This window comes from Micropterus salmoides, unplaced genomic scaffold (genome assembly GCF_014851395.1).
Source record: "Micropterus salmoides isolate LMB-PRFRI ecotype aquatic unplaced genomic scaffold, ASM1485139v1 Ms_hic_scaffold_13, whole genome shotgun sequence".
Lineage (NCBI taxonomy): Eukaryota > Metazoa > Chordata > Actinopteri > Centrarchiformes > Centrarchidae > Micropterus > Micropterus salmoides.
In genome coordinates, this window is record NW_024040374.1 from 33,757,903 (window position 1) to 33,785,592 (window position 27,690).

Here is a 27,690-nt window from a genome sequence, read left to right on the forward strand (position 1 = left end):
AAACTGAGTCGAGTAGAGTCGAGGCGAGCTGGTACTGGTAATGGAAAAACGGCTTTAGGTCTCCCAACACGCAGAGTGATGGGGAAACTGGGACGGGGTAACTTAGCCATATCGATAGGTCTTGGTCTTCACATATCTTCTGCCAGAACTTTTGAACAGGTGTACATTGCCACATAGCATGCATGTAACTATTAGATGTTACTTGAGCAGTTCTGGTAGATGTTTGACTGCATATGACCCATTCTGAACATCCTTTGTCATACCACTTAAGCAATTTATTGCTTCAATTGAATATATTTACCATCACCACTGACTGGTCATTCCCATTTATTGAAGGTGAAAAATAATTTGTGTATGCCCCATGATTTGGATATGGGTTGTTTTGGGGCGGCTGTAGCTCAGGGTGCAGAGCGGTCATCCACTTATCAGAAGGTTATTGGTTTGAGCCTAGGGTACCCTAGTCTGCATGCAGAAGTATTATTGGGCAAGATACTGAACCCCGTATTGCCCCTGGCGGCTGTTCCACCAGTGTATGAATGTGTGTGAATGTTAGTTTCTGTTTGAGCACTTAGGCTCAGTGTATGAATGTGTTTGACTGGTGAATGCAGATGTAGTGTAAAAGCGCTTTGAGTGGTCGAAAACACTAGAAAGGCGCTATACAAGTACGGAGCATTTACATTTATGTTTGTCATACTGTTTGATGACATTCATGTATCAAAATGTACTTCACTGATGTCACCGTCAGTTCAGTGTTCTCCACTACGGCATCCTTGGTACTTTCCTACTTCTCTTTTCTTATTCACGCTGATGACCCAGGGCCCAATCCGGCCGGACAGGTACCAGACAAAGTTCCTGTTTGTAACTCATTGTTTTAGCAGTTACCACTCGTACTCCTTTTTCCTCACAGAAACAGATGCTAAAAACAACCACACTCCACAGCTCTATAAAACACTTACACACTTCTCTTTCCTTTGTACTCTCCTGTAGACTCTGTATGACTTGTACCTCAGAATAAATACGGCAGAGACAACTCTGTTCGGGACCAACTTTATTTCACATTTCCAGAACGGTTCATCTCCATTAGCTACAGGTGATACCCATGTAGGGGTGAATGATAGTTTCTGTAGCGCTTAGGCTCATGGTAGGTGTGAATGCAGATGTAGCGTAAAAGTGCTTTGAGTGGTTGAAAAGACTAGAAAGGCACTATACAAATAAAGAGCATTTACATTTACCATCTTCCAGTTCATAAAAAAGGTTTCTCCATGGCCCATGCTACCCCCTTCCACCAAGTTCATGAAAATGTCCAATCTAGTGGTTTTCACCAAGAAAAGCTATCTTCGAGTGTTTACATTTAAAATATTCAAAAAAGTGACTTAAGACATGTTAAAATATGGCTAAAATTTGTTGAGCATCCCAGGATTACAATAATAGGCCTACTAATTCCTTTTACTACAGTATGTGTATGTATAGAGTTGTGTAATTATTTATTATTACCCATACTATTTCATTTTCATTAGCAGGGTTATTTTTTTTATACAACCAGGATTCTTGTATAACTTGGGCAGTGGCCAGCTGAGGTGGTACTAAACAAAGCCGAGAGAGCCGGCTCGGAAAGGACTTGGTCATAATATCCGGTTCCCTTCAAAGAGCCGAGATTCCCTTCGCTAACAGTTATTGCTACGTCATCAAACATTGACGGAAAAAGCGCGGTCACGTGCTTTAGAAAGCTCCAGATCAACATGGCTGCCTGCATGAAGATGCTCGGTGCAGCAAGACAGCTACCCAGAAATTCGGCCCTTGTTGTAAAACCAAACTGGCCCGGGTTGTTCCGCCGCCCCCCCCTGACCGACACATCAGCCGTGAGCCGGCTCCAGCCCCCACGGTTCTACACCGGCACAGGGACCCCACATAAAACATGCGCCCACCGCTCCTCTAACATTCCAGTCAGCACAGCAATGACAGCTGGCTGCAGGCTGACCGCCAGACCGCACCGGTGGATGCGGGCCGGGGCCGTTCTCCGCGGCCAACCCGGTCTCCTCACACCGACCTCGCGACCCGACACCATTCAGGACAGAATGTTCGGGAACCGGGCCAGTGGCGCAGGCTTCTCGGGGGAGGACGGCGGAGACAACGCAGGATCCGGGGGGGAAGAGTCTGGGGGAGATGGGGGAGTGCCGTACAACGGACCTCAGATGACGGCTCTCACCCCAATGATAGTTCCAGAGGTATTTCCCAACGTGCCCCTGATCGCTGTGAGCAGGAACCCAGTGTTCCCCCGCTTCATCAAGATCATAGAGGTGAGGATGATGCAACCTTACATTTCCTGCCCTGTTTCGACGGGTAACATCAGTCTCCACATTATCTACGGCACTGACTGTATAGCTGATTGGTTAAGTGTACTAACTCCATTTGATGCTTTATTTAATCAGTACATTAAACAATCCTCAAACTCCTGTGGGGTAATTTCCTTTAGAAACCCTGCACAGGGAATGGTTACAGAACATACAGGGGTAAACTGATGTTTCAACCAAAGACCAACACTCTCAGGGTACTATTATGTGTTTCTATGTGCTGAGTGTGTGTGGTGTGTTTCTGTCTTTCTGTCAGGTGAAGAACAAAGCATTGATGGAGCTGTTGAGGAGGAAGGTTCGTCTGGCTCAGCCGTATGCCGGAGTCTTCCTGAAGAGAGATGATAAGTAAGTCTGAAGACTTACTCCTGCTAGAATCACTGTTGGTCATGTTGATCCAGACCTGAGAAGGACAGCTGTACTCCTTGACTGTGTGCTTACATGCACTGATCTTACTGTCCCTGGCTTTTACTTGATTCATAAAACATGATGTAAAGCTGCTCGGTGTGCCAATAGAGACCTTTATTTTGAAACAGCTTCCAGAAATGCAATGTATTTGTTGCTGAGAGCAGTGGGGCTTTATTTGAGGTCTTCATAAAATATTGTTCTACACAACAGAGTGTTTTTTCTGCAGATCAGTTTAAAATGTCTCAGTTGGTGGTAAAACACCATCATCTGTGTCTGATGTGATCTACTTTATAGGGCAGTGTGTCAAATGTGCTGGACATGCTGTCTGCTGTCCATGTCTGTGTGTTGGTAGTAATGAGTGTTTATGTCTCATGCAGTAATGAGTCAGATGTGGTGGAGTCTCTAGATGCCATCTACTCTACAGGGACCTTTGTTCAGATTCACGAGATGCAGGACCTGGGAGACAAGCTGAGGATGATCGTCATGGGACACCGCAGGTTAGAAACAGCTGCTGGTGGGCCGAACATCGGGGAAAAGGCATAGTGAAAGTCTGTAGACTCTGCTCTCTGTGGCACACTGCTGCCTGTTTCCTTTTGTAGACCTCTGGTGTATGTATTCTGTGGTGTGTCAGGATCCGGATCACAAGACAGCTGGAGGTGGAGCCCGAGGAAGCAGCGACGTCCCCTCTGTGGTCAGAGTCTGAGGCAGAGTCCCAACCTAAACCTCCACCGAGACGCAAAGCCAAACGCAGCCGCAAGGACCAACCGGGTTCTCTGTCAGAGCAGCTGGAGGACAAGGTCTGTAACGGGGCCCTCACCTGCCACACCTGTAGCCATCTACACATGCTGTCAGTCAGTAGATCTGAAGCATTACTCAGACACATCTAAGCAGGACATGCTGCCAATCAACACCTTCACCATTTTTTGAACCAGTTCCTCTTCAGTTGGTACTGAGTCAGCACACACTGAGTTGGCTTCAGTAAACACTGGGACACAGTGAATGATCTGAAACACAAATTGAAGAACCCAAGGCTGGAATAGCAACTAGGCAAAGTGGACAACTGCACTGGTGCCTAAGGTCCCCAGTAGCCCCGAAAGTACCAGGTTCATCGATGTTGGCTAGTTTTGGTAATTTGATTAATTGCAAATTTGTTAGAGAATTGACACTAGCAGGTTTTTTCTTGGCTGAAAAGGAGGAGGAGGTGGGACCACCCTGCTCACCCTTCACCTGGCTCAAGCAAACACCTTTTACTAGCAACATATCTTAAGAGTTCTAATAATGATATGATTGAAGAAAAGATAACCATCACATGAATTATCATGATAACATCAAATACATAAAAGAAACAACTTAAAAGCTGTGTGTTAAACAGCAGGTTTCAAATCAAACATCAACGCTAGTTTTCATTTTTAGTTCAGGGTCCTCTTGGAGTGTGGTTGATGTGATATTTGTTGTTACTGAAGCATGAGACTGAGAACATGACCACAGATATTAATGTACTGAATGCAAAATATTATTAATGCAGATCTCTTGTTTTTGAAGCGTTTAAAATAATTGTATTTAAGTAATCCCTCTCACACCTTTACAAACAGTATCACTTTTTATTTATTATTTTGTTTATTTCACTTGCTTTAAATCATTTGCTCTAATCTGTACACTATGGGGCAGTCATGTTCTAAGATGTCAGTATTAAACGTTTGTGTAAAGTGGGGAAAAAAGTTTTTAAGGATGTTGCCAGCAGAAACAATGTTGCACCCCCTGCTGCAGTCCAGCCAATCAGATGACTCTTTTCTTCCTCTCTGGATTTTTGCTACATCTTTCCCGTAGCACTCTGCAGACTGCAGTGATTTATGTACTTAATGGAAACTTGGAGGCCATGAGGTACATAGAAAATGCAACGAGGGCGGTAGGTGGGCTGGAAGCATTACAACGAGCCCTACAATTGTTTGCCCTGTGGTCCCCAAATGGGTTAATCCATCTATGGCCTCTCATGTATTCTGTTATGACATCTATCATCGTCATTAGTTCATCTGTGGTGGCAGTATAAGCATTTGTAGTTGTAGTTTATATTCATTTTCATGTTGATGAAAGTGATTTTAACTGTGTTGTTGGTCAGATTTCAGAAGCACACCTGAGTCCAGAGCTCCAGCCGCTGCCCTCCTCCAATATCCTGATGGTCGAAGTGGACAATGTTCAACATGAGCAGTTCACTGTCACAGAAGAGGTCAAGGTACAAAACATACATTAAAATAGATAGCACAGTATGGTGTGGTAGCAAGTCTCAGTGGTGTGTGTTCGTGTGTCCGTCCTGCAGGCGCTGACAGCAGAGATAGTGAAGACCATCAGGGACATCATTGCACTCAACCCCCTCTACAGGTCAGTCCGGACCACATTCTATTAGCCTATATTTGTTTTGGTACTTATTTACATCATAAACATTCAGTTGACACTTAGCCCATATGCCTATGTACAGCTAGTCAAGCACTTTTGATATGTTTGTTAAAAAATACAACCTGCATCACTTTATTAGTGTTCTGTAGTGTTTTGCATCTCCTTAAGACATCCTAAATTCCACTTTAATTTCAGGGTTAAGATCTTTACATCATGTTAATTAAATATTTTCTTTACCTGAATAACCACCACATGGTTGGTTGAGGATGGACCTGTGCACATTCATGCAGAGTCTCCAGGCTTCTATAGTTATGATACGATGATGGATGGAACATGGTGCATAGTGTGGTGTAAGCAGTGGGTTTATTTAACAGTGAAATACAGCATTGGACATCAGTGTGAAATCCGTTCAAGAGTACAGTGGGTACGGAAAGTATTCAGACCCCTTTAAATTTTTCACTCTTTGTTTCATTGCAGCCATTTTCCAAAAATCAAAAAAGTTCATTTTATTTCTCAGTAATGTGCACTCAGCACCCCATCTTGACAGAAAAAAACAGAAATGTAGAAACTTTTGCAAATGTATTAAAAAAGAAAAACTGAAATATCACATGGTCATAAGTATTCAGACCCTTTGCTCAGTATTTAGTAGAAGCACCCTTTTGATCTAATACAGCCATGAGTCGTTTTGGGAAAGATGCAACAAGTTTTTCACATCTAGATTTGGGTATCCTCTGCCATTCCTCCTTGCAGATCCTCTCCAGTTCTATCAGGTTGGATGGTAAACGTTGGTGGACAGCCATATTTAGGTCTCTCCAGAGATGCTCAATTGGGTTTAAGTCAGGGCTCTGGCTGGGCCATTCAAGAACAGCCACGGAGTTGTTGTGAAGCCACTCCTTCGTTATTTTAGCGGTGTGCTTAGGGTCATTGTCTTGTTGGAGGGTAAACCTTCGGCCCAGTCTGAGGTCCAGAGCACTCTGGAAAAGGTTTTCGTCCAGGATATCCCTGTACTTGGCCGCATTCATCTTTCCCTCGATTGCAACCAGTCGTCCTGTCCCTGCAGCTGAAAAACACCCCCACAGCATGATGCTGCCACCACCATGCTTCACTGTTGAGACTGTATTGGACAGGTGATGAGCAGTGCCTGGTGTTCTCCACACATACCGCTTAGAATTAAGGCCAAAAAGTTCTATCTTGGTCTCATCAGACCAGAGGATCTTATTTATCACCATCTTGGAGTCCTTCAGGTGTTTTTTTTAGCAAACTCCATGCGGGCTTTCATGTGTCTTGCACTGAGGAGAGGCTTCCGTCGGGCCACTCTGCCATAAAGCCCCGACTGGTGGATTGCTGCAGTGATGGTTGACTTACTACAACTTTCTCCCATCTCCCGACTGCATCTCTGAAACTCAGCCACAGTGACCTTTGGGTTCTTCTTTACCTCTCTCACCAAGGCTCTTCTCCCCCGATAGCTCAGTTTGGCCGGACGGCCAGCTCTAGGAAGGGTTCTGGTCGTCCCAAACGTCTTCCATTTGAGGATTATGGAGGCCACTGTGCTCTTAGGAACCTTAAGTGCAGAAGAAATTTTTTTGTAACCTTGGCCAGATCTGTGCCTTGCCACAATTCTGTCTCTGAGCTCTTCAGGCAGTTCCTTTGACCTCATGATTCTCATTTGCTCTGACATGCACTGTGAGCTGTAAGGTCTTATATAGACAGGTGTGTGGCTTTCCTAATCAAGTCCAATCAGTATAATCAAACACAGCTGGACTCAAATGAAGGTGTAGAACCATCTCAAGGATGATCAGAAGAAATAGACAGCACCTGAGTTAAATATGAGTGTCACGGCAAAGGGTCTGAATACTTATGACCATGTGATATTTCAGTTTTTCTTTTTTAATAAATTTGCAAATTTCTACATTTCTGTTTTTTTCTGTCAAGATGGGGTGCTGAGTGTACATTACTGAGAAATAAAATGAACTTTTTAGATTTTTGGAAAATGGCTGCAATGAAACAAAGAGTGAAAAATTTAAAGGGGTCTGAATACTTTCCGTACCCACTGTAGACTGAGCATCTGAAATGAATTACTTAAAATGTCTTCCTCCCTACCGACAGCCAGTGCCTCTCTAGGCAACATCATAAAGGTGGGGACACACATACAACTGTTAGCCAATTGACCCCTCCTGCTAACTTTCTACTGAATGTAACGTGACATAAGCCTACTGCTTTATCTTTTAATGATTTGTAATAGTGAACAGAGACCTACCGAGCGTTACAGGAACAGTGTTGATCCTTAATATCGTCAGGTGATGCGGTGGTTCACTTTTATTCTGTGATCACTAGTCTTTTCGACCACTCAAAGCGCTTTTACACTACATCGCATTCACCATTCACTCACTGAGCCTAAGTGCTCAAACAGAAACTAACATTCGCACACATTCATACACTGGTGGAACAGCCGCCAGAAGCAATTCAGGACACTTCGACATGCAGCCTGGAGGAGCCGAGGAACCGCCAACCTTCCGATTAACGGGCAACCCGCTCTACCTCCTGAGCCACAGCCACCCCCCTGCTTCAGTGATGACTGATTATACCAAGTTGGTGGAGACAGCTGGCTGATAAAATATAGTGTGTGTGATTCTAATTTTCTAATCTTAAGTCTTCAGATTCACTCGCTGCCAGTCATTCTCATAAATACTTTTTAAAATATATTTGGTATTTGCGACTTACATTGACAACACTTGTCTGCTGAAAGTTACCATGTGATTCCATAAGGCAGCATCTGAAAAAGACTGGAAGTGCATTCTAGTTTTATTCTGTGAATAAGGACAACTGTTTCACATTAAAGTCAGAGTTTGATTTAGTCTCAGACCAGCAGGCTCAGGAATAAATGCAAATGTAGTGATGGTGAAATAGATCTGTTCTTAAATGGGCTTCTTTGTGTTTGTCAGAGAGTCGGTCCTCCAGATGATGCAGGCTGGTCAGAGAGTGGTTGATAATCCCATCTACCTCAGCGACATGGGAGCTGCTCTGACAGGAGCAGAGTCACATGAACTACAGGACGTCCTGGAGGAGACCAGTGTGAGCAGTCTGCGTGCTTAATACCTGTTTTGTTGTCTCGTCCACTGAGTGGGAGATGCTCTTGGAAGATTCCTACATAAAAGCTCAGGGAAGTGGCTGTTTGCCGCTCTTTAACTGAGGTGGGGAACTTCTCAGACATTCATATGCCAAACCAAACAGTTGGTCCTCAGCATTCTCTTAAACTGAAAGATGCTGTATATACAGTTAAAGCACATCAACATTGTGTAGCATATAAATAAATTGAATATTTGGGAAACGGTGTCCTTTCTGACTGCGTTGACGCGCCAAGCATGATCAATGGAAGAGAGTCCTCCTCCTCTGAGTCCTGTGCTGTCAGCTTGGAGCAGTTCTGCTGCCCTTTAATCCAAACGCCGGCTTCAGATGACTGTATTTCTGTCATAGGTAATACATGATTCAGCAATAAAGCTGGGGAAAAAAACCATGAAAAACAAAAATGTAGCAGTTTGAAAGAGCTACTAGCTTCTGAATCTGCATGTGGCGCCATTGCCATGTAGAATTTCCCACCTCTGATAGAGAACAGCTTCCCTAAGTATTTCAAAATGTTGATATCCTTATATTTAGCTTCCATTAAAGCTGTACAATGTAAAAAAAGTTTATAGTGTACTGACCTTTGAAAGGTGTTTGCTTTGTCTGCAGATCCCAAAGCGTCTCTACAAGGCTCTGTCTCTGCTAAAGAAGGAGTATGAGCTGAGTAAACTGCAGCAGCGACTGGGCCGAGAGGTCAGAGGGGGTCACCAAACATACAGTAACATACATACCTGTTTCCCTGCTCCTCTCACCCGTCCCCCTGCTCCTCTCACCCGTCCCCCTGCTCCTCCTCTCACTCGTCCCCCTGCTCCTCCTCTCACCCGTCCCCCTGCTCCTCCTCTCACCCGTCCCCTTGCTCCGCTCACATGTCTCCCTGCTCCGCTCACATGTCTCCCTGCTCCGCTCACAGGTGGAAGAGAAGATCAAACAGACTCACAGGAAGTACCTGCTACAGGAGCAGCTCAAGATCATAAAGAAGGTACTACAGAATATGTCCTCTGATCTCTCTCTGTACTGCGTCTGTCAGCAAAACACTCGTCTCTCAAACTCTATGGGGCTTTGCAGCAGCAGTGAAAAATCGGTTAAGACTTTAGAATTTAGCACTTTTCCTGTATGTCACACCAGTTAAACTAATCCAGCGTGGACCATCACATATTCCATCAAACGACCCTGCTATAGGTGGTATTTATTGCAGGGCTGGATTACATAAAATGGCACCCATGTTTACCATCCATCCCCATAATGTGTCAGGATCTTTTATATTACTGTCATATTACTGTCACTAATATGATTGCAAAATACTGCATATCACAGACTCACCTACAAGTGATGACATTATTGTAGGTAACATACAGTGAGGTGATCGTATCTTTACATCAGCTGTGCTGTGATTCCCACGGCTGAAACTTTTGTTGGTTTTGTGGGTTTTTAGGAGCTGGGTCTGGAAAAAGAGGACAAAGAAGCTATCGAGGAGAAGTTTAGAGAGAGACTCAAAGATAGGACTGTCCCTCAGCACATAATGGACGTCATCAACGAAGAACTCAACAAACTGGGACTGCTGGACAACCACTCTTCAGAGTTCAAGTTGGTCTTGTATTTCTTGTCCCGCTAGACAGGGAGGGCCTTTATGACGTCACTTTGTTGGATTGACAGACACTTGAGTCCAGAACAACTTATCTCGACTACTGAACAGAGTGGCATGAAATTTAGTTTAGGTATTCGTGAACTCTGGAAAATTATTTCAAATGTCATGATGACCCCTAGAACTTTTTTCTTTCTAGTGCCATATTCAGCCTCACTTATACTATAGGGACAAAAATACTGGGACACCCCTGTCCCAATACTGTTACCTAACTATACTTTTGGGGGCGGCTGTTTTTTCATTGTTAGGGGAAATCTTAATGCTACCGCATACGTATGGTTCTCCCAGTTTGGTGTGGAAGAACTTGACTGGCCCGCACAGAGCCCTGACCTCAACCCTGTCCAACACCTTTGGGATGAACTAGAATGGAGATTCTGAGCCAGGCCCTCTCATCCAACATCAGTGTCTGACCTCACAAATGCTCTTCTTGATGAATGGGCAAAAATCCCCACAGACAAACTCCAAAGCCTTCCCTGAAGAGTGGAAGCTGTTACAACTGCAAAGGGGGTGCCAACTGCATATTAATGCCTATGGATTTAGAATGGGATGTCAATTCAATTCAATTTTATGTATATAGCGCCAAATCACAACAACAGTTATCTCACAGCGCTTTTCATAAAAGAGCAGGTCTAGACCGTACTCTGTGATGATATTTACAGAAGCCCAACAGTTCCCACCAAGAGCAAGCACTAGGAGACAGAGGCAAGGAAAAACTTCCTTTTAAGAGGCAGAAACCTTGAGCAGAACCATGGCTCAGGGTGGGCGGCCATCTGCCTCCACCGGTTGGGGGTGAAGGGGGGGGGGGGGAGAGATGTAAGGAGAGAGGCAGCCTACACAATATACACACAGAGGTACACACAGTGAAGGTGATGTTGCTATAGACTAAATGAAAAATGGTACAGATATTTATAATAGTGTTAATGGTAACAATCGTAATGTTAATGATTATAATAACAATAAGACTAGCAACAATAGTTGTTGCAGCAGAGGGTGTCGAGCAGGAACACGGGGGCAGCAGGTGACCCGCAGCCACAGATCCAGACTCCACAGCTCCAGAGCCAGAAAACCTGCAGGAAGTGATAGGAGGAGAGAGGAGAGAGACGAGAAAGCACAAGACTACCAGAAAGGGGAGAAGTTGTGTTAGTAACATGCAATAATGGGATGAGGTTGCATACAGAGGGAGAGAAAGTAGAGGAGAGAGGAGCTCAGTGCATCATGGGAAATCCCCCGGCAGTCTAGGCCTATAGCAGCATAACTAAGGGATGGTTCAGGACTCACCTGAGCCAGCCCTAACTATAAGCTTTATCAAAGAGGAAAGTCTTAAGCCTACTCTTAAATGTGGAGATGGTGTCTGCCTCCTGAACCCAAACTGGAACCTGGTTCCACAGGAGAGGAGCTTGATAGCTGAACGCTCTGGCTCCTAGTCTACTTTTGGAGACTCTAGGAACCACAAGTAACCCTGCATTCTGGGAGCGCAGTGCTCTGGTGGGGTAGTAAGGTACTATGAGCTCTTTAAGATAAGATGGTGCCTGACCATTAAGAGCTTTGTAGGTAAGAAGAATGATTTTAAATTCTATTCTGGATTTTACTGGAAGCCAATGCAAAGAAGCTAAAACAGGAGAAATGTGATCTCTTTTCCTGGTTCCTGTCAGAACACGTGCTGCAGCATTCTGGATCAGCTGAAGAGTCTTAATGGACTTTTTCGAGCAGCCTGATAATAAGGAATTGCAGTAATCCAGCCTAGAAGTAACAAATGCATGGACTAGTTTTTCTGCATCATTTTTAGACAGGATGTTCCTGATTTTCGCAATATTCCGTAGGTGAAAAAAGGCGGTCCTTGAAATTTGTCCTGATCAAAGATAACTCCAAGATTCCTCACAGTGGTGCTGGAGGCCAGGGCGATGCCATCCAGGGAAACTATATCTTTAGATAATGCGTCACGGAGGTGCTTAGGCCCCAGAACAATAACTTCAGTTTTATCTGAGTTTAACATGAGAAAATTACAGGTCATCCAGGTTTTAACATCCTGAAGGCACATTTGAAGTTTAGCTAACTGATGAGTTTCATCTGGCTTGATCGATAGATATAACTGAGTATCATCTGCATAACAATGAAAGCTTATGGAATGTTTCCTGATAATATTGCCTAAAGGAAGCATATATAAAGTGAAGAGGATTGGTCCGAGGACAGATCCTTGAGGAACTCCATGACTAACTTTGGCGTGCATGGAGGACTCATCGTTAACATGTACAAACTGAAATCGATCTGATAAATAGGACTTAAACCAGCTTAGAGCGGTTCCTTTAATGCCAATGAAGTATTCCAGTCTCTGCAATAGGATGTGATGGTCAATGGTATCAAATGCAGCACTAAGATCTAATAAAACCAGTACAGAGACAAGTCCTTTGTCTGATGCAATAAGGAGGTCGTTAGTAATTTTCACCAGTGCTGTCTCTGTGCTATGATGAGCTCTAAATCCTGACTGAAAATCCTCAAATAAACTATTGCTCTGTAGAAAGTCACACAGCTGTTTAGCAACTGCTTTCTCCAGAACCTTAGAGAGAAATGGAAGGTTAGATATAGGTCTGTAGTTGGCTAAAACATCCGGATCAAGTTTGGGCTTTTTCAGAAGAGGTTTAATTACAGCTACTTTAAAGTACTGTGGTACATAGCCTGTTGATAAAGATAGATTGATCATATCTAGTATAGAGGTGCTGACTAAGGGTAAAACATCTTTAAGCAGCCTAGTCGGGATGGGGTCTAAGAGGCAGGTTGATGGTTTAGATGAAGAAATTATTGAAGTTAGTTGGTAAAGATTGAGGGAAGCAAAACAGTCTAAACATGTATCTGGTTCTACAGCTGTTTCTAAGGTTCCTGAGTTAAGAGATAAGTCTGTGCCAGTTGAGGGCAGGTCTTGGTGAATTTTGTCTCTAATAGCTAGAATTTTATCATTAAAGAAGCTCATGAAATCGTAACTACTGAGAGCTATGGGAATACTTGGCTCAATAGAGCTGTGACTCTCTGTCAGCCTGGCTACAGTGCTGAAAAGAAACTTTGGGTTGTTCCTATTTTCCTCTATTAATGACGAGTAGTACGCTGCTCTAGCATTACGGAGGGCCTTCCTATAAGTTTTAAGACTATCTTGCCAAATTAAACGAGAATTTTCCACTTTGGTGGAACGCCAATTCCTCTCAAGTTTCCGCGATATTTGCTTTAATTTGCGAGTTTCAGTATTATACCATGGAGCTAACCGTCTTTGTTTTAGTATTTTCTTTTTTAGAGGGGCTACAGAGTCGAGTGTCATTCGCAGCGAGCCTGCAGCACTATCAACAAGATGATCGATTTGGGAGGGACTGAAACTAGCATAGGAGTCCTCCATTACTTTGTGACTAGATAATGTATTTAGAGCTGATGGAATCGCATCCTTAAATTTAGCTACAGCACTATCAGACAGACATCTTGTATAGAAAGTTTTGCCCAATGGCGAGTAGTTCAGCAATACAAACTCAAAAGTTATCAAACAGTGGTCGGATAAAGAGGGATTCTGTGGGAACACCACTAAATGTTCAATACCATACACCAAAACAAGGTCGAGGGTGTGGTTAAAACAGTGAGTCGGTTCATGAACACTCTGAGAGAAGCCAATGGAATCTAACAGAGAGATAAACGCAGTACTAAAGCTGTCATTCTCAACATCCACATGAATACTAAAATCCCCTACAATAATAACTTTGTCTGTTTTAAGGACTAAAGTTGACAAAAACTCTGTAAATTCAGATAAGAATTCAGAGTACGGGCCAGGTGCTCGGTACACTATAACGAGAGAATTGGTTGCAGTGATTTCCAACTTGGGTGCGAAAGACTAAGAACAAGGCTTTCAAATGAGTTATAGTTTGGTTTAGGTTTAGAGCTGATTAGTAGGCTAGAGTCGAAGATAGCTGCAACTCCACCTCCTCGGCCTGTACCTCGAGGAATGTGAGTATTAATATGACTGGGAGGGGTGGATTCATTTAGGCTAACATATTCTCATCACCCAGCCAGGTTTCAGTAAGACAAAATAAATCAATATCATAATCTCATATTAGTTCATTTACTAGTACACCTTTAGAAGAGAGAGATCTGATGTTTAAGAGTCCACATTTAACTCTCCTATTCATTTGCACTATTGCTCTTGTGGTTTTAATTTTTATGAGGTTTTTATGCACAGCTCCTCTTCTGTTTACCTTTTTAAATAATTTCGATGGTCGGGGACAGACACCGTCACTATAGGATTTTCACTAAGTAACTCCTGAAATGGAGGAGCAGAGAAGTGTGTTAGACTGCGACTCTGCGTAGGGTTTTGGGTGGGTAACTGCTGAAAAAGAAGGGCAGAGAAGTGTGTTAAACTGCGACTCTGACTCTGTCATAAAAGTAATGTTTAGGTGTCCAAGTACATTTGACCATATAGTGTATTTCCACCTGTGCAAAAATTTAGAGTAACAAAATGTATTGAGGAGATTCATGAGATTTCCTCTAGTATAAACAATAGTAAAGTGTAACAGTAGGGCTGTACATATATATTATTTTTCAAGTCGATTAATCTAACGATTATTTTTTCGATAAATCTAACGACTAATTTTGTTTATTCTAAAAAAAGAAAAGTTGCCTATTACTCTATTTAAAATACCAATTTATCCAAAATAAATATCAAAAACATGTCATCCTGATGAAGCACATTAGAATAATGACAATAGCAGCAAATCTTAAGGCAAGGCAAGTTTATTTGTATAGCACATTTCAACAACGAGGTAATTCAAAGTGCTTTACATAAAACATAAAAGCAACAGGGAAATATAAAAAAGTTTAAAAGCAACAATAGGAAAATAAAAAAAATACACATTAAAAAAATAAAAGTTACAGTGCAGTTTTTACAATCAGGGTTAAAAGAGTTGAATGAAAAGTAAAAACAGGCTGAGGGGTTGAGCAAATAATTGAGTTACAATTATTTTGAAAAGAGAATAAACAGAAGAGAAGTACACTTAATCTACTCACTCTAGCTAGTCTGTACTCAGGTCCATAGCAATCTTTGGGTCCACTGAAACTCCAAAACCCTCGGACACTACAGAGAAACCAGGACATGTCTGTCCGCAGGCCACTTTCATCCAGGTATACTCTGGACCCACCTGCACGTTTACAGGTGGACAGAGGTTCCTGCAAATCACTCAGGCGTGAGATTTAACACCACTTCCTTCACTCTGTTCAATCTCACTCTCATTATCTGTTACCTACTCATTTCTCACCGTGTAAATATTTAATTAAAAGCAATGGTAAAAAGCAAAAAACAAAGAAAAGAAAACAATAGTAAATGTTACAGTGCAGTGTAGTTATCAATCTACTAGTTAAAGGCAATGGTAAAAAAAATTTCAGTTTAATTTAAAAAAGAACTGACAGTTTCAGCAGACCTGCAGTTATCTGGGAGTTTGTTCCAAATATACGGAGCATAATAACTGAACGCTGCTTCTCCTTGTTTAGTTTTGACTCTGGGGACAGAAAGCAAACCTGCCCCAGACGACCTGAGAGGTCTGGATGGTTCGTAACAAAGCAGAAGATCAGAAATGTATTTTGGCCCTAAACCATTTAGTGCTTTATAAACTAACAGCAGGATTGTGAAATGATTTTTTTGACATAAAGGAAGCCAATGTAAAGACCTCAGAACTGGAGTGATGTGATCCACCTTTGTGGTCTTAGTGAGGACTCGAGCAGCAGCGTTCTGAATCAGCTGCAGCTGTCTGATGGATTTCTTAGGGAGCCCTGTAAGGACACTGTTACAGTAGTTGAATCGACTGAAGATAAATGCATGGATACGTTTTTCCAGGTCTTGCTGAGACATAAGTCCTTTAATCCGTGATATATTCTTCAGGTGATAGTAGGCTGACTTTGTAATTGTCTTAATGTGGCTCCTCAGATTCAGGTCTGAGTCCATGACTACACCAAGATTTCTGTCTTGATTTGTGGTTCTTAACATTACAGATTGAAGCGGAGCACTGACTTTCAGTCGTTCCTCCCTGGCTCCAAAAACAATAACTTCAGTTTTATTTCAATTGAAGAAAATTCTGGCACATTCAATCGTTGACCTGCTCAATACAGTTACTCAGCACCCGTATGGGATCATAGTCCCTTGGTGAAATGGTTATGTAAATCTGTGTGTCATCTGCATAATTATGGTAACATATTTTGTTGTTTTTCATAATCTCAGTGGAAGCATGTAAATGTAAAACAAAAGAGGCTCCAGAATGGAGCCTTGGGGAACTCCACATGTCATTGTGGATTTCAGATGTTGTATTATGTCCTCCAGGTTTTTATGGTTAATATAATCAAATTGTCTCATGCTATATGAATTGTGAATTGGACACAGGGACAAGACATATCCTGTTACTGACATGGAGGCAGTGATTGCTGTCTGTTTGAATTTTGTCTGTGAAGAAGGAGGCAAATTCATTGCAGGCCCTGGTGGATAGAAGGTCAGAGGCTACAGACACAGGAGGGTTGGTTAGCCTGTCGACAGTAGCAAACAGGGCACGTGCATTATTAGTGTTTTTGGTGATGATGTCAGAGAAGAAGAACTGCCTTGCATTTCTCAGTTCATCCATCCATACATCGTCAAACGCTTATCCTGCGTACAGGGTCGCGGGGGGGCTGGAGCCAATCCCAGCTGACATCGGGTGCAAGGCGGGGTACACCCTGGACGGACAGGTCGCCAGTCCATCGCAGGTGTATTTCTCAGTTCTAAATTTTAAATGCGAAGTCTCTCTTTATAGATGTCATAATGAACCTGAACCTAAAATGAATCAAATTTCCAGGTCACTGATGTGTTGTGATAATAACAACAACAGACATTAATTAAGCTACTTTACTTAAAACTTTAAATGTTTCTGACATGGATTCATTTCAATATTGAGTATCAGTAGCCAATTTTTACATGACTCAAGGTGTAACGTTACGTTACCATGACAGCAGCGGGGCAGAAATTACTTTTAACATGAAGGCAATGAAGAAATACTACGTGTCCTTGTGCTGATAATGTGCCGTGCTTGTGTGGCGACAGAAAGTAAACACGATTTGCGGTGCTGCCGTCTAGACAAAGTGCTGCGGGATACTTTCGTTTCACATGTTAGTTCTGCTTTACGTATTCGTGGAAAGCAGTTGCGCTGCAGTGAAGCGGTTTCCAGTTCACAGAGCTCACGGAGCAGCACGTTGTTGAGTGTCTGTCTGAAATACTCCAAACTTTAGACGGTCGAAGGCGCGGTCTTGTAGCTGGAGCTTGTCCAGGATAATCCCACACCGGATGCAGCGACGTGTCCACGTATTTACATAATCGATTAAGTCAACGAATCGCCCCAGCCCTATGTAACAGTCGCCTGCAGGTAATTAATGTCAAAACTACAGCAGCTTTTAAAGGTTCAGTTTGTAAGATTTAGTGGCATCTAGTGGTGAGGGTTGTGAATTGCAACCATCTGTCCAGTCTACCATTGGCCCCGTAACCTTTCAAAGAGCTTAGGACAGCTATGGTGACTGACACAGCACAATTGGTGTCTTTTTTGAGACAGCAGAGAGTGGCCAGTCAAGAAATGAATGTTATTTAGGTAGATTTATTTAGAAATTCTATTTACTTTATTCAGTAAAACCATATGTTATTGTGGCTTGGCCACTGACCGATAACATGGAAAATGTAAGCCAAGAGTGTGAAACACTGTCACTGTTTCTGCTCCACAGTCCATTATAAACCACACATTAGATACAAACATTGACAAGTGAAACATGTTTATTCTCTCTGTGATTATGGACCCGCTGCCAGATTACGGTGCTTTGATAGCAGCACAAAATATACATAAATAAATGCTTTGATAGCGGTGCTGAATTTGATCTTAGTCATGACAGCAACAGTTACTCACGTAATCACTAACTCTTTAGTGGTTTGCCCACAAAATAAAAAGTGTGAGAAGCTTGTTTAATTAATGTAAAGCAGTATTTGGAGTTGAACTGAGCTTGTACTTCTGAAATTATGAACCACACTGAAAGAGCCTGTAGCCTGCTTGACTCACCTCTGAAAGAGCCATCATAATACGTGATTCCCCTAAATGTCCTCTGCCTGGAGATACTGGGGAAATGAAAAGGCGTCCGTAGGTTGATGGATGTGGATCAAACACTGAAACAAAAACAGTGCAGCACATGCTGTAATGTGAGAAACATTTGCTGCTTAATCCATTTGTTGAAGAGGGAAAAAAAAAAAGTTGTCCCCAAGGTGGGATTGAACCCTCAACCCTCTGGCTGTCAGTCCTGTTCCGCCTTACTGGCTGACCTAACTATACAATATGTTTATGTGAGTCAATATTATGCCTTATACTCTCACCCACCATCTAAGGTTGAAAATATTGCTCCAATGCAAAACTTATTTGCAGACCCCTGCAGTATATTATTACTACTACTTCATGTTCTTCTAACGTACGTATTCAACATAGTGATGAGTGTCTGCACTGCCTGAATTCTACCAGAAGTAGAACAAGAAGAACAAAACACATGTCCGTTTTCAACTACTGTAGAAACATAACGATGCAACGTGGCTACATCCACCTGCTGTTATGGAGATATAAATGGCTCATTCTAAGGTAATGAAAACATAACGGTTCATTATGTAAGGTCTTTACACACCACTGAAAACATAGTTATGGATCTTGCATTGCATTTCTTTCGATAGATCCTGAGAAATATTACACACTGAACCTTTAAGTCTTTGCCTATAGATTTCATATTATCTGTTAAACTTGAGGGTCTAAATGTGCTTCTGCAGTTACAGTGAGGAAAATAAGTATTTGAACACACTGCTATTTTGCAGTTCTCCCACTTAGAAATCATGGAGGGGTCTGAAATTGTCATCGTAGGTGCATGTCCACTGTGAGAGACATAATCTAAAAAAAATTATCCAGAAATCACAATGTATGATTTTTTAAACTATTTATTTGTATGATACAGCTGCAAATAAGTATTTGAACACCTGAGAAAATCAATGTTAATATTTGGTACAGTAGCCTTTGTTTGCAATTACAGAGGTCAAACGTTTCCTGTAGTTTTTCAGCAGGTTTGCACACACTGCAGGAGGGATTTTGGCCCACTCCTCCACACAGATCTTCTCTAGATCAGTCAGGTTTCTGGGCTGTCGCTGAGAAACACGGAGTTTGAGCTCCCTCCAAAGATTCTCTATTGGGTTTAGGTCTGGAGACTGGCTAGGCCATGCCAGAACCTTGATATGCTTCTTACAGAGCCACTCCTTGGTTATCCTGGCTGTGTGCTTCGGGTCATTGTCATGTTGGAAGACCCGGCCTCGACCCATCTTCAATGCTCTAACTGAGGGAAGGAGGTTGTTCCCCAAAATCTCACAATACATGGCCCCGGTCATCCTCTCCTTAATACAGTGCAGTCGCCCTGTCCCATGTGCAGAAAAACACCCCCAAAGCATGATGCTACCACCCCCATGCTTCACAGTAGGGATGATACTCATCATTCTTCTTCCTCCAAACACGGTTAGTGGAATTATGACCAAAAAGTTCTATGTTGGTCTCATCTGACCACATGACTTTCTCCCATGACTCCTCTGGATCATCCAAATGGTCATTGGCAAACTGAAGACGGGCCTCGACATGTGCTGGTTTAAGCAGGGGAACCTTCCGTGCCATGCATGATTTCAAACCATGACGTCTTAGTGTATTACCAACAGTAACCTTGGAAACGGTGGTCCCAGCTCTTTTCAGGTCATTGACCAGCTCCTCCCGTGTAGTTCTGGGCTGATTTCTCACCTTTCTTAGGATCATTGAGACCCCACGAGGTGAGATCTTGCATGAGCCCCAGTCCGAGGGAGATTGACAGTCATGTTTAGCTTCTTCCATTTTCTAATGATTGCTCCAACAGTGGACCTTTTTTCACCAAGCTGCTTGGCAATTTCCCCGTAGCCCTTTCCAGCCTTGTGGAGGTGTACAATTTTGTCTCTAGTGTCTTTGGACAGCTCTTTGGTCTTGTTAGTAGTTGGATTCTTACTGATTGTATGGGTGGACAGGTGTCTTTATGCAGCTGACGACCTCAAACAGGTGCATCTAATTTAGGATAATAAATGGAGTGGAGGTGGACATTTTGAAGGCAGACTAACAGGTCTTTGAGAGTCAGAATTCTAGCTGATAGACAGGTATATATATAATACTTATTTGCAGCTGTATCATACAAATAAATAGTTAAAAAATCATACATTGTGATTTCTGGATATTTTTTTTTTTTAGATTATGTCTCTCACAGTGGACATGCACCTACGATGACAATTTCAGACCCCTCCATGATTTCTAAGTGGGAGAACTTGCAAAATAGCAGGGTGTTCAAATACTTGTTTTCCTCACTGTAGATGATTCTGAGTCTTGTTCAGGTGGCACTCAATTCAATAAATTTTATTTAAATATTTACAGACATTTCAGAAAGCAGGATTAGTGAAAATTCTGCGTTCAGCCTGAAATGAGGGAGACTCTGGATTTTCTGTTTCAAAGAGTGGTATCAGATAAACCCTAGATCAGGAACTCCAGCAACTGATGCTGTGAACCTAACCTCCTCCTGAGGAGGAATGGATAAGTTGGACAGCTGTCAGTTTCTCTCTGACTCCTCCCCTCCTGCAGAGTCTGAAGCAGCTGTCTGACACACTCTTTCATTTCCTCATTCTTACTGTCAATATTAAAACACATCTGAAAACATTTACGTCATTCAAAACATCAAAATCCTAGTTAGAGGCAATTCGTTTTTACCCAAACATGATCTCGAACATGACCACTCATGATCAAACTGTCATCAATGTATGGACAGAGAGTTATCTCCGGACATCGTGGATTTATCCTCAGCACAGAATAAAAGTCATAGGCTACACTGTCCTTCTTTATAACACTATGATTCTGTAGACACAAGACAGCTGTCAGTTTGGACAGTTGCACTGAAACACTTACTTACTGCAGTGATCACTGTTTAAACTAATCTGTATAAAACAATGAACAGTAATCTTTTATATTGTAGACGCACTGATTGACAGAACATTCCTATAGTATCAGTTATGTTAGAGATGATGTGAATATTTCTGAGTGAGGATGACTGTGGTGCAGCTAAAACAAATAAATGTAGTTTCAAAGTGAGTTTTTCATTATTAGCTGCTGATAGTCTGAATGTGTTTTGACAGCATTTCATTAAAGACGAAATGAGCAAGATTTTTTTTAATGTAAAATAGACGTCTAAAACTTCAGTTAGTTGGAACCTTGACGCATTTTCCACTGCAAAGACATAATTAGTAGGCTACCCTACTGGGTCGGACTGTGGCTTTACAATCAAGGGTTCATGAGTCTTATATTTGTATATTTTCATCTTTAGGTAGCCGATTGCCACCAGCATCTTGTCCTGTCAGGTTAGAGCTGAATAAATTTTGCCAATCCAAAAATGGAATGTAGCCTAACAGGCCTATAGGAGAATTCCAGCACTAGAAAGTCACACAGCTGTTTAGCAACTGCTTTCTCGATGATCTTAGAGAGAAATGGAAGGTTAGATACAGGTCTATAGTTTGCTAAAACCCCTGGATGAAGGTTGGGCTTTTTAAGAAGAGTTTTAACAGAGTACTTTAAAGTACTGTGGTACATAGCCTGTTGATAGCGACAGATTGATCATATCTAGTAAAGAAGTGCTGACTAGGGCAAAACTTCTTTAAGCAGCCTAGTCACTCCTATTCATGTCCTTCTGTTCAAGTTAAACTCTTGTATGTTCTGGGTAATTGACCTAACTGTCCATAATTAAAAATACCTAGTAGAGTTTTTTAAAGGCTTTTTTTTAGTAGTACTTTTTTTTTTTTTTACTAGTGGGTCGTCATTTTGTTTGTATCTCTCGAAGCATACAGTTGTCCCTATTTCTGATTCCCATCAATAGTTTTACACTATTCCAGTGGTTGACAGATGGTGGGAACATGCCATTTTTGCTATTGATAAGGTATTGAGATATTGAGTTGCACATAGCAGAGACATGGTTCCGCTATATTCGGTGCATCTCGCTAGCATATTTACTACTATAATTTCACACAATTATTAATATCAATGCGGTATTAATAATTTTCACCCACACACTGTACAAGCATGGTAACACTCAATGCTTTGCTTGCTTTCTTCTTTGCATTCATCAAAGGACATCTATGTGTAAAAGGTGCTGTTAGAAGAGCAGAGGAGTTAGGTCTTTTAAAGGCAGTGCAATGTGTGTGCGTAGCGAGTGAGTGGGCAAGCAAATATGTGAGAGGGAGTGGTAGAAGGTGATGGTGAAAGCCAGTAAGTTGTCAGTCTGGTAGTAAATGTACTAGTTTACAGTGTGTCTGTTAGTAAAACAGATGTCAACAATGTCTGTTCATTGTTTCCCCAACAGCTGGAAATTGAAAGCGGTTAGCTAGCATTTCCCTTCAGACTCCGGTCTGAAAGCTGAGCGAGAGTGGACAGGGCAGAGTCTCGTAGTAGTAATAGGTTGTTCTCTGAGGACCACTTTGTACGATTATCAATTTCCTTCCGATATGAAGTCTCATCTTGTTTGAAATCCGGCCAATGATGGTGGTGTCATCCACAAACTTCACAACAGAGTGCGTGCCACAGGGCACTAGTCGTTCAGACTAGACACTGCAGACTTTTTTGGTACAGGTATGATGGTGGCTGTCTTGAAGCAGGTGGGAACCTTCTCCTGAGACATTGATATGTGGAAAATGTCAGTAATAACATCAACTAGTTGATTGGCACAGGTTTTTAGTACATGGCCAGGCCTCATATTCCCTCTCAGCAGGACTCTCCTCACATCTGCTGTGGATACTGACAGGGGCCGGTCCTCTGGAGGTGGAGTAGACTTTACAGCTGACTCCTTGTTGAGGAGATCAAAACTAGCATAAAAGGTGTTAAGTTCATCAGGTAATGTGGCCTCACATATGATGGGGGAGCTCCTGCTTTTGTACCCTGTGATGTTTTTGATGGCCTGCCACATATCTTTGGGGTTGCTGGTGTTGAGGTCTCTCTCTCTGCTGATGTTTCCGCTTCGCCTCCTTGATGCCAGCTTTCAGTCTCACGCTGGCGGTGCTGTAAGCTTCTTCATCACCCGACCGAAAAGCAGCTTTTTTGGCTCTGGATAGAGCCCCCACCTCTCCATTCATCCAGGCCTTCTGATTGGGGAATGATTTTATCATTTTAGTGATCACCACATCATCAACACATCTGCTGATGTAAGATGTCACTGATGATGTATATTCCTCAAGGCTCTCCTGGGTGGCGATCTCCAATCTGTGCTCTGAAAAATAGTCCTGTAGAGCTGCTGTAGCCATCTGTCCACACTTTGACTGTTTTAATTGTTGGCTTGACCCTTTTCATCAGCTGTGTGTAAGTAAGTAAGTAAACTTTATTTATATAGCACCCTTCAATAGAATAAAATAAAACAAATAACAACAAAAACAACACTTAAAATACAAAACTATATAGCTAGTTAAAAGCTTGTCTAAAAAGATGTGTCTTAAGGTGTTTTCTAAAAGTTTCCACAGAATCCAAGGCTCTCAAGGCTAAAGGGAGAGCGTTCCAGAGCCTTGGAGCCACCACACAGAAAGCACGATCACCTCTTGTTTTATAACGTGTTCTGGGAAAAGTTAAAAGGTGTTGGCCTGAAGACCTCAGAGAGCGACCAGAAATGTGTGCATGCAACAGATCCTCGATGTAAGAGACCCATGCAAGGCTCTATAAGTAATGGTTAAAATTTTAAAATGTACCAATCGGAAGCCAATGAAGAGCCTTAAGCACAGGAGTAATGTGTGATCTCTTGTTAGTTTTAGACAAAAGCCTTGCAGCTGCATTCTGCACAACTTGCAGTCAGTCTATGGAGGATTTGTTTAGACAAGTGTACAGTACATTGCAATAATCCAGACTAGAAGAAATAAAAGCATGAACAAGCATCTCCATCTCTTCTTTAGAAACCATAGATCTAATCTTAGCAATGTTCCTGAGATGGAAAAAACAGGAACAAACCACAGATTTGACATGACTGTTAAAACACATAGATTTATCAAAAATGACACCCAGATTTCACACATTACCGTCAGAGGATGATAGAGCCCCAAGGGCCTACCTAATTTGAGGGGTAATGTTGTCTGGGGCAAAAATCAACACCTCAGTTTTGTCTGTGTTTAGTTGCAAAAAGTTGTCTGCCATCCATTTGTTAATGGAGGCTAAACAATTGTGCAACACAGACAGTTTGTCTAGCCTATGAGGACTAAAAGATAAATATAATTGGATCTCATCAGCATAACAATGATAAGATATGTCTTCAAAGCTACCAATAATCTTTCCAAGAGGAAGCATATACAGACTGAACAGCAGGGGGCCGAGCACAGAACCTTGGGGAACACCACAAGACAAAGGAGCAGAGTCTGACATATATGTTCCTATGGACACAGAGAAACTCCTGTCAGAGAGATAGGAGGAAAACGAGTTCAGAGCTGAACCAGTAATGCCCACAGATGCTTTCAGTCGATCAATCAGAGTGCAGTGATCAACAGTATCAAACGCTGCACTGAGATCTAATGGGACCAGCACAGAACATTTACCCCCATCAGCAGCCATCAAAATATAATTTGATACCCTAAGGAGGGCAGTCTCAGTTGAATGGTTTGTACGAAAACCAGACTGAAATTTATCAAAAATATTATGGGAATCCAAAACATTATGTAGCTGGTTCGCAACAACCTTTTCTAGAATTTTCGAAAGAAAAGGCAATTTAGAAATAGGCCTATAGTTTCTAAATGAAGCTGCATCAAGATTATTCTTTTTCAAGAGAGGCTGAACAACCGCATGCTTAAAACAGCTGGGGACCTGGCCCAGCTGAAGAGGTAAGTTTAAAATTGAAACCAAACATGGGCCAAGTAGATGTATGGATTTTAAAAGCAAAGATGTGGGTAAAATATCAACAGGGCTTTTGGAAGGTTTCATCATGCCCACTAATTTAATGATGTCATTCAGGGTAACGGAGCAGAAGGAGTCCAGTATTGAAAGTCTGTGATGTTTAACTATATGGGGGTTTGCTGATGGAACAATGCCTGCCCTGACAGCTCTAACCTTGTCCACAAAGTGAGACAAAAGTGGTTGCAGTCAACATTTGAAAACACAGGGACAATACATGCAGCAGGAGAAACAAGTGGGCTGAAGAAGCAGAGAAATATGGTCTGATAGATCAAAATGGGGATGGGGGAGGGCTTTGTAGCTGCCAGGAATATTGGTGTAGACGTGGTCCAGCGTGTTTGTTCCTCTGGTGGGGATGTGGACAAGCTGGTGGAAATTAGGGAAAGAAGTTCTGAGGTCTGTTTGATTAAAATCACCAGAAACAATAAAAACACCATCAGGTTGTTTTGTCATGTGACTGCTGATGACCTCATACAGTTCTCAATATCTAAAAAACGGATATATTTTGTAGTTAATTTGCGCCTTTTCTTCTCCATGAGCTTATGGTGCCCCAGTTGACTATTAGCAACAAAAGGTTTGATTGTCCGGTGGTCACACCTCAAAAGTTTAGCTATTTCAAGTGTTGCATCTGACTAAGAGGAATTTTACAATTTTTGACTTTTTAGTGTCAGTTAAATGTCAGTTCTATTTTTGGCTCATTTTACCTGAGGTAATTAAGCTGCCTAATAATTATGCACACCTTAATATAGGGTGTTGATCTCTTTAGGCCAGGGTTGCCCGTTAATCGCAAGGTCGGCGCTTCAATCCCCGGCTCCTCCAGCATGTCGAAGTGTCCTTGGGCAAGAAACTGAACCCTGAATTGCCTCTGATGGCTGTTCCACTAGTGTATGAATGTGTGTGAATGTTAGTTTCTGTTTGAGCACTTAGGCTCAATGAATGAATGTGAATGGTGAATGCAGATGTAGTGTAAAAGCACTTTGAGTGGTCGAAAAGACTAGAGCATTTACATTTACCCTCCCTCATTACACAAATACACATCACTTAATATGCTTAAATCCAATAAGAATTCAACTTTTACACAGCTGGCAGTTGGGAAAGATGCATGAAAAAATGCCCATTGTCAAAATACTCACTTGCTTAATAATTGTGCACACAGTGTAGCGATGTGCCAGCAAATGGTAGTGTGAAAGAAGACTCTTAGCTAGCAAGATCTAAAATATCTCAATGTTTTATGAGGTAGGAAATGCACTCTGCAGGTTTGCCAGACCAGTGTGTACGCATTGAATGCAAACAACTTGAATTAATGGAAAAAGAACATTGTTGAGAAGAAAACTCCACAGGGATGCTTTATGGTAATCTGTATAGCTAATCTTGATATTTTATATGCACTGGTAGTTCTGTTAACACTTTTCACACTGAGGATACTACAATCATTTTTTACATTACAAAAAACCTAAACAAACAACAACTGTGTGTTGCAGTGTAACCCGTAACTACCTGGACTGGCTGACTAGCATGCCCTGGGGTACCAACAGTGAAGAGAACTTATTATTGGAGAGAGCCAAAGATGTTCTGGAAGAGGACCATTACGGGATGGATGATGTTAAGAAACGCATATTGGTCAGCAAATGCACACACAAGGGCTAGAGCTGGGCAATAAAACAATAATGATAATTATTGTAATCTAATTTTCCACAGTAACAAAATAACAAATATTCAGAATATCGTCAATAAATGTTTGATTAAATTCATTTGAATCACTAACAAATTAGCATGTAATTTTCTATTTAGATATTTATTTTGTTGAGTAAAAGGGACTGCTAAAAGATTTACTAATTATATTTTTTGCAAAAAGATCTGATCATAAACACTGTTAACCATCTGGTTAAGCCTTTAAACTGGAAAGAAATAATAATTTAATTGAGATAATTATCGATATCGAATGAAAACATTTTTGGCCATATCGCCCATAACACAAACACGAACAAAAGAACATGCATCTATCCACACGTGATCAACTGTGGAGCTTTTCTAGTAGAAATGAACCTGACTTCATCTCTGTCTTTGTGCAGGAATTCATAGCGGTGAGCCAGCTGCGTGGTTCCACCCAGGGGAAGATCTTGTGTTTCTACGGTCCTCCAGGTGTAGGAAAGACCTCCATCGCCCGCTCCATAGCCAGAGCCCTCAACAGACAATACTTCAGGTTCAGCGTGGGAGGCATGACTGATGTGGCTGAGATTAAAGGACACAGGTCTGGAAGTTTATTCTGCCAATTTTACTGAGTAACTAGGACAGTATATGCATTATGTACAGAGGTCTGTCTCTGGTATTGGGCAGGTGAGGGGCGGGAAAAAGGTCAAGAGAATTGATTGGGGTTGGAAAGCTGGATAAGGATAGGTAATACTAGAATTAAGTGCACATACAATGTGATTAGTTACAATTAGAGATGCACAGACATGGAATGTCAGGGCTGATAACTATATATGTGTGTGTGTGTGTGTGTGTGTGTGTCTGTCCAGGAGGACGTATGTTGGAGCAATGCCTGGGAAGATTATCCAGTGCCTGAAGAAAACCAAGACAGAGAACCCCCTGGTGCTAATAGACGAGGTCCGTATAGTGATGCTGCTCTTGTACTTCAGTCTGATGAGTTCATTTACATTACATTTACATTTATTCATTTAGCTGACGCTTTTATCCAAAGCGACTTACAATTGCTATACAAGTCAGAGGTCGCACGCCTCTGGAGCAACTAGGGGTTAAGTGTCTTGCTCAG

At 42.0% G+C, this 27,690-nt stretch overlaps 1 protein-coding gene across 1 annotated transcript in view; it reads left to right on the forward strand.

The window, feature by feature from the left end:
* Positions 1-1,706: 1,706 nt before the first annotated feature.
* Positions 1,707-27,690, forward strand: part of lonp1 (lon peptidase 1, mitochondrial) — a 35,761-nt gene continuing 9,777 nt past the window's right edge. The window contains exons 1-13 of the mRNA XM_038716902.1: positions 1,707-2,297; positions 2,608-2,696; positions 3,134-3,253; positions 3,388-3,553; positions 4,873-4,986; positions 5,071-5,132; positions 8,090-8,219; positions 8,877-8,960; positions 9,178-9,246; positions 9,700-9,851; positions 26,399-26,537; positions 26,990-27,168; positions 27,437-27,524. Of these exons, the coding sequence (XP_038572830.1) occupies positions 1,740-2,297; positions 2,608-2,696; positions 3,134-3,253; positions 3,388-3,553; positions 4,873-4,986; positions 5,071-5,132; positions 8,090-8,219; positions 8,877-8,960; positions 9,178-9,246; positions 9,700-9,851; positions 26,399-26,537; positions 26,990-27,168; positions 27,437-27,524 (1,950 nt within the window). The 5' untranslated portion in view covers positions 1,707-1,739. The remainder of the gene's footprint in view (positions 2,298-2,607; positions 2,697-3,133; positions 3,254-3,387; positions 3,554-4,872; positions 4,987-5,070; positions 5,133-8,089; positions 8,220-8,876; positions 8,961-9,177; positions 9,247-9,699; positions 9,852-26,398; positions 26,538-26,989; positions 27,169-27,436; positions 27,525-27,690) is intronic.